We start from the raw sequence: 10,123 nt of genomic DNA on the forward strand, positions 1-10,123 counted from the left end.
GCCGGCCTGGAGCAGGCGCCCGGCCGGGCAGCCGGCGCACAGCCCCGGCCGGGTGGCCGAGCAGGCCGCACAGCTGCCATGGCAGGCCTCGCACCGGGGCGGCGAGATGGCCCGGCCGGTGGCCTCGTCCGCCACCGGGAGCAGCCCCGGCTGGCAGACGCACGCCGACAGGGCGGCCTGCATGCCGACCGGGCAAATGCAGTCCACGGCGCCCGGCCCGGCCGGCACCGCGTGCTCAACGCACTGGCACTCGTCGGTCGCCGGGTTGATGAAGCGCCCAGCCCCGGGGCAGGCGCACCGGCCGGCCACCGGGTCGAACTCGGCCCTGGGCGGGCACCAGGCCTCGGTCTGGTCGGCCCGGCCGTACACCGTGAGGCTGGCCTCGCGGCCGTCGGCCGACCGGTCCACCACCACCACGTCCATGTGGCCGTCCTGGTCGACGTCGGCCACCAGGATGTCCGGCGGCGGGGGGAGGCTGCCGCCGGTGGCGGCCGCCACCCGGCCCGGAAGGATGACCACCCGGCGGAAGGACTCCCGGGTGTTGTCCTGCGCCATGTAGGCCACCACCCGGCCGGAGGCCCGGTAATGCAGCACATAGTCCATCAGCAGGTCGCCATCCAGGTCGTGCGCCTGCAGGAAGGCGTCCTCCTCGATGGGGTCACGCTCGAGGACGACCATGGGGCAGCCATAGCCATTGCGGGTGCCACTGCCGGCGGCGGTGCCCCGGCCGAGGGCCGGCTCCGCGCCAGCCGCCTGGAACATCGTCGAGCAGACACGCTGCAAGAGACACTCAAAGCCCATGAGCACGACACTGTCCGGTTGGCCGTCATTACGCAGGAGGCCCAGCTCGATGGTCTCATCGTCAGGCATATAGGTGACGCTGGTGCTGGTGATGTGCCGGTCGTCCGGGTCCAGCAGCCACATGCAGGAGCCGCCATTCAGGGCCAGAAGAATGCCCGGCCTGTCGGCCGGCAGCCCGGGAGCCAGGTCGCTGGCGGCCTCCAAATGCAGGGCCTCAAAGGTGATACTGATGACCATGCTGGGAGCGATGTACAGGCGCCGTGGCAGGGCTTCCTGCCCGGAGAAGGGCAAATGCGCCGAGACCCATGTGCATTTGCCGAAACTCACCGGCAGCGCGCCCAACAGCAAGGGGATGGTCAGGATGACGCGCTGCCACTCTTCCGGCGGTGCCCCGGCCGGCACGCGCACCAGCCGAATGGAATTGTTGAAGATCCCGCTGGACATGGTGGCAGGCTCGAAGAAGAGCTCCTCCGCCGGGTACCCCAAGGGCAGGGCATTCACGGCACACAGGCTCATGAGGTCGACAATCGTCTCGGCGGACAGGACATTGATGAAACCGACCATGCGGATGTGCGAGAGAATGGCCATCGGCTGGCCACCGATGTCGCAGAGGAAACTCGGCGGCGGCGAGCCTACCCCCAAGTCGGGGAGCGGCCCAGCCTCAATGGTCAGGAGCATCGGCGTGAGCCCGTCCACGTGGCTGAGAACTTGCTTGGTCAGCCCGGGCGGGTAGGGGCCCGGGGTGGGCGCCCAGTCCGGGCCCCACGCCCCGGAGGGGGGCGCCTGCTTCAGGTCCTCGAACCAGGGCAGCGGCAGGGCCCGCGGCAGGGCCGGCAACAGAACCGTCGGCACCAGGTCCCAGGTGAGCCCCGGCGTCGAGGCCGAGTGGCTGGCCGAGTGGCTGGCCGACGGCCCGGCCCGGAGGGCCGCCCCCGGGGCCGAGCCACCCATGCCCAGAGCCAGCCCCAGCGGCCCGGGGGTCTGGTGGCCGGAGACGCCGACACCGGCGGCGGCGGAGGCGGAGGCGGAGGCAGTGCACAGGCCCCACATGGTGGCCATGGCGTCGGCCAGCCGAAGGGCCCGGGTCTCGGACGGCCGGGCATCCGGCAGCAGTTGCGCCGCCGACACCAGCCACTCCTCGGACTGGCCATCCTCCGGCCGGGTGCGCGACAGGTGCAGGAACTGCCCGGCGGCCAGCATCGGCGCCGCGTGGCCCTCGGACGAGTGCATCACCCGCAGCGGGGCCACCTGCCGGGCTTCCATGCTGGCCCAGGCCGGGTGCAGGGGGATGTGCAGGGCCGGGACCCAGCCGTCGGCCAGGTCGGGCGTCTGGCACTGGCGCCCGGCCAGCACCGGCGCATCCGGCGCGTCGCACCAGGCCGCGCACCGGCCGGACTCGGTCAGCACCAGCCCCGGCTGGCACTCGTCGCACCGGAGCTCCAGACACACCAGGCACCCGGCAAAGGGGCAGGCCATGCAGGTGGAGGCGCCGGACGAGCTGCCGGCCGGCCCGGGCCCGGACCCGGACTCCGGCTCGCATGCCACGCACAGCCCATGGCGCGGATCGGCCGCCGGCATGCCCCGGCCTTCGGTGCACTGGCACAGGTCGGCCGTGCGCAGGTTGGTCGGCCGGAAGGTGCCCTCGTTGCTGGCCGTGGAGGGGGCCCCCGGCTCCGGCGGCAGGGACTGCGAGGAGACGAGCTCCCCGCCCCAGGCGCCGGGCGGGGTGCAGTGCCCGACCATGCCGCAGCCGCAGCCATTGGTCGGGCTGCCCTGCTGGAAGAGGGTCCCAGCCATGCTGGCCGGGTTGATCAGGACCACGGCCGAGTGCTGGTCCTCGGGATTGACACTCAGCGCCAGCATGATGATCGGCCCGCCGTGGAAGAAGGAGAGGGAATCCCACGGGACGGCCGGCTGGTGGTCCACGCGGACCGTGTGGCTGCGCCGGCCGGGCTCCCCGCCGGCGGCCCCGTCAAAGTGCACATCCACCACGTGCAGCCAGCTGCCGGTCCAGAGGAAGACCCGCGCCCGGCCCGGGGCCATGAGCAGCGGGTCGGAGGCGGCCACCAGCGGCCCGGGGACCGGGGCCCCCGGCGCGTGGCCCAGATCCCCCATGGTCAGCACCGGCACCGGGGGCAGGAGGTCCGGCCGGTGCCGGGCCCCGGTGGCCACATTCCGCAGGAGCAGCATCACGGCCCCGGTGCCGGGGTCGGGCCGCTCCGGCACCAGCAGGAACCCCGGCCGCTGGCCGGCCGGCGCCAGAACCGGCACCAGCTGCCCGCACGGCAGGTCCGCCAGGAGGACCTCCCCCGGCAGGGCCGACAGGTGGAACGAGTCAATCGGCTGGAAGGGGTACCAGAGCAGCTGGCACCGGCGGCCGGTGGCCGCCGCCCGGGCGAACTCCACCGGCTGCGACAGGGTGCTCAGCACCACCATGGTCTCGATGCCGAAGTCGTTGTCCATGGCCGCCCAGTGCACGGACACCAGCGTGCTGTTGGTGATCAGCCGAGCGCCAAAGTAGGTCCCGCGGACGACCCGCACCACGGCATCCGGGCTGGACGCCTCGCCGACCACCCGGCCCAGGCTCATGAAATCCAAGCCCATGCCGAAATGCTGCTGCAGCCTGGAGCACCGGCCGGCGGAGTTGGCCTCGGCGCAGGTCATCAAATCCCCGCCGCCATAGATCGTGGCGATCTTTTCGTTGTACTTGACCAGCGTCTGGCAGGAGATGTTGCCGAAGGGCTGCCCCTTGGCCAGGTACCACCCCCGGAGGGGGTCCTCCTGGAAGGACACCCGCCCGACCAGCGAGTGCCCGGAGAACAGATGCACCTCCTCCGGCGCGGGGGAGGTATCGAAATGGATGTTGGAACGCAGGTTGCCCTCGGCCATGGTAGTGTGGATCCCATCCGGCACATGCTCCCACGCGGGCCAGGCCAGGGTGACGCTCAGGTCGAAAAGCGGGAACGGCTCCACGGGGATGGCCTCATACAGCACCCCATCCGAGGGGGGCACCAGCCTGGCGATGACCTCCGGCCCGGCCGACCCGGCGCATGTGCCGCCCTGCAGGAGGGCCCCGCCGGGGCAGGAGGTGCAGTCCCCGGGCCCGGCGCCCGTGCAGGAGGCACACGACGCGTGGCAAGCCCGGCAGCTTGGGGCGGCATTTTCCCCTGCACGTGTCCCATGGACGAGGCGTGGCAGGGGCATCGGGCGTGGCCGCGTGGGCATATGTGGGGGAGGCGCGCGCGCGCGCGCGGCCGTGGGGCGCATGTCCACCGGCGTGGGGGCAGGGGCGAGCGCCGGGCCGATGTGCGTTCGCACATGCGCACGCAGCCGGGGGACACGGGGAGAGGATGCACGCATGCCGGCGAGGCGCACCCCGGCGTCGAGGGCAGATGCCCACAGGCGGGCGCGCATCATAACCAACGTCACAGGAAACCCGGGGGCAGGGGGGGGGGGGAGCATATTCCGGTGTCAGGAGCCGATTCCCGGCCGGGAGCACGGGCAGCCCCGGCCCCGGGAAGAAGGGCAAGCCCCGCACGTGTGGGCCGGGCACTTGTACGCACCATTGTCATTGAAGAAGCCCGGCCGGCAGAACTCGCACGGGGCGAAGTCCGTGCCCGGGTCCACATTCGGGTCCAGACACTGGCAGGTGGGCTGCTCGAAGAAGCCCCCATGGAGGCAGCGGGCGCCCGGGCCGCACAGGCAGTTCGGCGAGGCGGCCACCTGCGACAGGAGCAGCACCTGCCCGCCCATGGACCCGTGGGCCAGGGCCACGTCCAGATGGCCATCCCCGTCGAAGTCCCCGGTGGCCACCGACCACCAGACGTCCGAGTGGGTGGGGAAGTCCGGCAGCAGGCCGGCCCCGTGGGCCTCCAGCAGGCCGAGGTCCGATGGCCGGCCGCCGGCCGGCCGCACCGGCCCCGGCACCAGCCACACCCGGCTGCCGTGGGCCACCAGCAGGCTGTCACGGCCCGGGGCCGCGAGCCCGGGCGCGCGGGCGATCTTCGGCTGCCGCTGGTCCACGGCCACCGAGGCCAGGGCCAAATCACCAACGACCATGTCGGCCAGCAGCAGGTGCACCGGGGCCGCCAGGTCCGACGTCAGCAGGAAGATCACCTGCTCCGGGGCGGTGGACCCGGCGCCGGACACCACGGCCAGGTCCGAGGCGCGGCCGTCGCCGTCGAAGTCGCCGACGACAATTTTCCCGGCGCGGAAGCCGGCCGGCAGCCGGTACAGCAGCGACAGGTCCGGCAGGCCGCCGGCGCTGGTAAAGGACCGGCCGATGTTGGACAGCCAGTAGACCGACTGCGGGCCGGTCGGGTGGAGGGCATCCGAGGCGGCCACCAGCACCGCGTCCACCAGGCCGTCGGCGTCCAGGTCGGTGGCCGTCAGCAACTTCTGGCCCACCAAGCCGATGTTCACAAAATGCTTGTCCGGCAAGTCGACCACCGGCAGCATCAGTCCCAGCTCATCGTGGTGGATGCTGGCCACGAACGGCTGGATGCGCGGGGGGGACGCCTGGTCGAAGACCAAGATGGGGCTCTGCCCTTGCATGTTGATGCTGAACAAAATGTCCCGATTGAGCAGGAAGATCTCGGAGCTCGTGGCCACGGCCGACGCGAAGACCATCGGGATGTTGGACACAAGTCCCGCATAGAGGGGCCAGGCCCCGGGCCCGGCCGACACGAAGGGGTACCCATACAGGCAGGTGGGCTGGCGCAAATCGCCGGCGATGAAGCGCACCGGGCGCGCGCCGGAGAAGTCCCCCCGGCGCTTGCCCCCGGGCGCCGTCTTGACCGAGTAGTGGGACCACGAGTAAAAGAGGTCGTCAAAGCCATCCGCCATGCCAGTCATCTGGTACCGCTGGGTGAAGAAGTCGCAAAAGACAATGTCCGCCTGCCGGGTCGGGGACAGCTCGCTGCCAAGCAGCCAGACCGTGTGGAAGCTCGGCGCGGCGCCGGCCACGGGCCGCAAGGCCGACAGCAGGACCAGCACCAGGAGGGCCAATGGCCAGCACCGACCGCCGGGGTGCCCCGACATCCTGGTCGAGGCTGAGGGGGGCGGGGGGAGAGAGAGAGAGGGGGGGGAGAGGGGGAGAGGGGGGAGGGGAAAGGGTGGGGCGGGGAGGGACGCGAGGCTGAGGGCGGAGGGGAGAGGGCGGTGTTGCCGCTGCCCATGCCCAGCGCGCATCGACCGCCGTGGCACTTGGGCGGCGGGCCCGGTCAAGTGCCAGGGGGGGGGGGGGGGCCGCGGGGCTGGCACCAAAAACAACAACAATAATGGCAGCAACAAGCACGGCAGCCGGGAGAATAGCAACACCGGCGTCGGGGCTGGTGCCGACGCCGAACCCGTGCCCTGAGGCCGGCCCGGGGCCTCGGAACTTGTGGCCACCATTGGACCGCGCGCCCTGGCAGCATGTGCGCGCACATGCCGGCCGGCCCGGGGCCGGGCCCGGGGGGCCGAGGGGGGGCTCCGGACGCGCCCGGAAATAGGCCCCCCCTTGGCGCGGGGCCGCGACCGGGCCATAACCATAGCCGGCCGGGTTGTAGCCCCCGGAAGAAAAGGGCCCCTGGCCCTGGGCCGCACGTGCGGCGCATGCTCTCGCCGCGCTCCCCCGGCGGCCTGGTCCCGGGCCGCCCTGTTGCACCAGCCGGCCGACACCGGCAACCCCCCCCCCCCGGAGCGCCCGGCGCCCGCTCTTGGCAGCCGCCGGAGTTGGGTGGACGACCTGCCTTCGTGCGGAGTGCCAACGATCGCGCACGGGCGCCTGCCGGCAGCACGAGAATCCCGCGTGCCGCGAGGCGCGGACGATCGGGCGGGGGACGTGTGGCGCCCGGGCGCCTTCTCGGGCCGTGTGCCGGGCGCGATGGGACCGGCCCCGGTGGCCTGCGGGGTGTCCTTGGCGACCGGCGGCGTGTCTGTGTTTTCGGGCATTATTATGTGCCCCTTTTTTGCGGGAACATGGCCCCGGGCATGGGGTCCCCCTTGGCGCGCACCGCGCGGGGTCCTCGGCGATCCGCCAGCCGGGGCCACCACCGCGGGCCCCCGGCCCCGGCAGGGGTGGTCCCCTCCGTCCCTCCTCCCTGGCTCCTCGCTGCGCCCTTTCGCCCCTCGTTGCCCGGCCGCCCTGCGGGCCGAGTCGCTTGCACGCCCCCCCCCCCTGCTCCCGGTCTCGGCGCGCGGCCCCGCAACGAGGCGAGGCGCGGTGGGCGGGGCTCGTGCGGCCGGGTCCGGTGCGCCCCCATGCCCGGGGGACCAGCAGCCGGGCGACCTCTTCCCGGCCCCCGGGGCTCCTCGCTGGACCGCTCGCTGCCAGGGGACGCCGACGGGGGCCCCGATGCCTGCGAGGGCTCCTCCGCCGGTGGTCCCCCCCGGACCGGAGGTCGATCGGGCGCGTGCTGCGCGCCGGCCGCCACGCAGCGGTGCTCAGCGCGCGCCCGAGGCCCGAGACGTGGCGGCCCACCCGCCGCAGGGCCGCACCCCATCGCCACGCCCCCGGCCCACCGCCTCATCAGGATGGCGGCGCCGGGCAGCTCCGCGATGGAGGCCCGACGCCGGATGCGGGACCCCTGCCTCCTGGCCGGCTGGCGGGCCCTCGGCCCGGGGGGCGCCGGTCTCCGGGCCAGCTGGCCACAGGCCCCGAGCACGCGGCACCCGGCCCGCGGGCCCTTCCGCCCGGCCCTCCGCGCGCCTGGCACCCGGCGCCACACGGCCGGCGCGGTGTGCTTGCCCGCGGGCGGCCGCCCGGCGGACGTGGCGAACGGCCGATGCGCGTCGCCTCGCAGCACGGGCCTGCCGGTGGCCCCGGCCGCGGTCGCGTGGACACGGGCTCCTCGCGCGGGCCCCCGTAGCCGAGGGGCGTCGAGGCGAGCATGCCTCGAGCATGCGACCGGACCTCCGCGGCCGCGCCCCGGGGGCTCTCAGCCTCTGGCCCGGGGGGATGCCCCCCGCCAGCAGGGCGCCTTCCCCGCACGCCGGCCGCCCCTGTCCGGGCCGGGCTCGCCAGGGCAGGAAATCCAGGCATGCCGGGCCGCGCTGCCGGCGCCCTCGGAGATGGCGCACATATCTCCGCCAGCGGCGCCGCATCATTGCCACTCGTTTTTTTTTTGCCGGTGTCCCGGCTCGGCGCCAGGGCACATGAAGTTGCACGCCGGTGCGCGCACATCGGCCGAGGCGCATCGGCGAGTGCCCTGGCCAGGCCCCGAAACGCGACCCGGGCACGGAGGTGGGCCGGCTGCCGCCCGGCCGGATCCCGGCGGAGAGGGCCGGCTTGGGCGGGCTCCCGCCTCATGTCCTCCCCGGCCCCCATGCCGCCCGGAGGACAGCCTCCCGGGGCATGGGCCGACTCGCGCCGCGACCCGGGCACGCACGCGGTCGCCCCACACACCGAAGGGCACACCTCCCGGCCGGAGGTGCCGTGCACGCACCCGGCAGGGCCCCAGCCGGGCGCCGTCTGTGCTTCGAGTTCGCCGCATGGCCGCGATCCTGCCCCCCCCGAACCCTGAGCTCCGGCGCCTGGCCCGCGCCCCGGGCACGCGCGCCGCCCGTTGGCCGGTCGCGTGTGCCCCGCACGCCATCGCGGCCGGGCCACCCTCTCCGAGCCGGTCCCGGCCGCTGCCCTGCCTCGCGAGCAGGTGTGCCCACACTCGGCGACAGCCTCGGCTGGGGCACCTCCGCCGGGCGGGCGCCCAGGGCCGCCCGGTGGCGTGCCACCGAGCGCCGGGCAGACGCCCATTCCGCAATACCAGCACGACTATTTTGCGACCAATCCATCGGCATGTGACCCGTAGCACTTTGGCCAACAGCCGCCCCCGGCGCCGGCCAATCGCACGGCGGCAGGGGGCCACATCGGAAGATGGCATCCCCCGCTGGGCGTCTGGCTCCCCCGGCCCGGCCGGGCCGCCGGGAGATCTGGCCCCCAAACAGGCCAAAGGGAGCGCCCGGCCAGGTCGGATCCCTACCCCCCCCCCGCGCGCCGCGCCGTCTGGCCCCTGCGCGGCGTCCCGCCGCTTCGCCCGGCACGGCCGCGCGCCCGGCGTGCGCACCCCGCAAGCCGGGCGGACGGCCTTTCAGCCAGGACCCCGGGCCGCGCGGCACGTCCCGGCACATGACCCCCCCCCCCTCCCCCTCCCTTGCCTGCCATCTTCTCTCCCCCCCCCCCGCTCTCTCTCCCTCGCTCATCCGCGTTCCCTCGGTGGTTCGCACTCTGATCGCCGGGCCGGCCTTTTTTCCCATCCCCGACTTGGCAATGTCCGCATGCAGTGGAGACGCAGAGGCGGCCGGGCCACGGCCGTGCGTGCCGGCCACCGGCGAGGCGCCAGCGCCGGCGGCGCAAAAGCCCCCGGCCGTGGCCCTGACGACGGCCTGCTTCGCGGTGTCGCTGGCCCGGCCGGCCGGCAGCCCGCGGGTGGTCCCCTACGCCGCGGTGGCGAATGCCGCCCTGGGGGCGTGCTCCGGCGGCGAGTCCCTGCTGCAGGTGTCCCAGGTGTGTCTGTGTGTCCGCGCGCCATGCCCCCGCCTCCCCTGCTTCTAACACTCCCCCGACGGGGCAGACCCTCCACCTGGCCATCGGGAGTGTGGAGCTGGCTCTGCTCGTGACCGACCTCCGGGTCGACGGGGCCAGCCTGCCCGACGGGGCCATCGACAAGTCGACGCAGGTCATCCTGGCCGCCGGGCCGGAGGTGCAGCTCCTCGACGCGCCGGTGGTGGTGTCCCTGTCCGGGCTGCTGGGGCATGCCCCGGAGCAGCATGTCATCCTGAATGCCATGCACCTGTCCCTCGGCAGCCTGGATGTGCTCTTCGCGCCGGCCGGTGGCCAGGTGGCCCGGGCGCTGGCCGCCCACCGGCCCGACGCCCCGGAGGGCCCCTTCTACGCCAGGCACCAGGAGCGGGTGTTCCACATCCGGTACGCCCGACGCCGGCCCTGCGCCTGGGTCCCCCCCTCCCCCGGCCGCCGACTGACGCCTCGCCTGCTTCTCGCTCGGCCCTTCCCCCGGCCGCCCGGCCCCCCCTGGCCCGGTGTCCCAGGATCTGCCACCGGCCGACGGTCCCCGGGCTGGCGCTGCGGGCCAGTCCGCGGCTCTTCTCCTCGCTGGGGCTTCGGCAGCACGGGCGCCCGATGCCGCTGGTCGTGTGCGACCCGCCCCCGGTGCTGGGGGTCGTTTGGCTGGAGACCGATGAGCCCTTCGAGCAGCACGACCAGGCGCGCGTGCAGCGCGAGCTGGCCGGCGCCCCGCTCCATGCCGGGCACGTGCGTTCCCCCGCCCCGCGGGCATCCCCCCTCTGGCCGGTGTGTGTCGCCCGCTCACGCGTCCTGCCCCCC

At 74.1% G+C, this 10,123-nt stretch overlaps 3 protein-coding genes across 3 annotated transcripts in view; 2 read left to right on the forward strand and 1 right to left on the reverse strand.

Moving 5' to 3' along the window:
* Nucleotides 1-5,885, reverse strand: part of H696_06116 (hypothetical protein) — a gene marked incomplete at its 3' end in the record, with an annotated part of 9,680 nt that extends 3,795 nt beyond the window's left edge. Inside the window, exons 1-2 of the mRNA XM_009499876.1 lie at nucleotides 4,365-5,885; nucleotides 41-3,968 (exon numbers count right to left, since the gene is read on the reverse strand). Of these exons, the coding sequence (XP_009498151.1) occupies nucleotides 41-3,968; nucleotides 4,365-5,841 (5,405 nt within the window). The 5' untranslated portion in view covers nucleotides 5,842-5,885. The remainder of the gene's footprint in view (nucleotides 1-40; nucleotides 3,969-4,364) is intronic.
* Nucleotides 5,886-7,044: 1,159 nt separating this feature from the next.
* Nucleotides 7,045-7,652, forward strand: H696_06117 (hypothetical protein; the record flags this gene model as incomplete). Its single annotated transcript, XM_009499877.1, has 3 exons — nucleotides 7,045-7,165; nucleotides 7,274-7,521; nucleotides 7,587-7,652. The coding sequence occupies 3 exons, from the start codon at nucleotides 7,045-7,047 to the stop codon at nucleotides 7,650-7,652; spliced, it is 435 nt and encodes a 144-aa protein (XP_009498152.1).
* A 1,397-nt stretch (nucleotides 7,653-9,049) lies between these two features.
* Nucleotides 9,050-10,123, forward strand: part of H696_06118 (hypothetical protein) — a gene marked incomplete at both ends in the record, with an annotated part of 4,599 nt that continues 3,525 nt past the window's right edge. The window contains 3 exons of the mRNA XM_009499878.1: nucleotides 9,050-9,286; nucleotides 9,354-9,706; nucleotides 9,829-10,051. Coding sequence (XP_009498153.1) covers nucleotides 9,050-9,286; nucleotides 9,354-9,706; nucleotides 9,829-10,051 — 813 coding nt within the window. The remainder of the gene's footprint in view (nucleotides 9,287-9,353; nucleotides 9,707-9,828; nucleotides 10,052-10,123) is intronic.

This window comes from Fonticula alba, assembly GCF_000388065.1.
Source record: "Fonticula alba strain ATCC 38817 unplaced genomic scaffold supercont2.19, whole genome shotgun sequence".
Lineage (NCBI taxonomy): Eukaryota > Rotosphaerida > Fonticulaceae > Fonticula > Fonticula alba.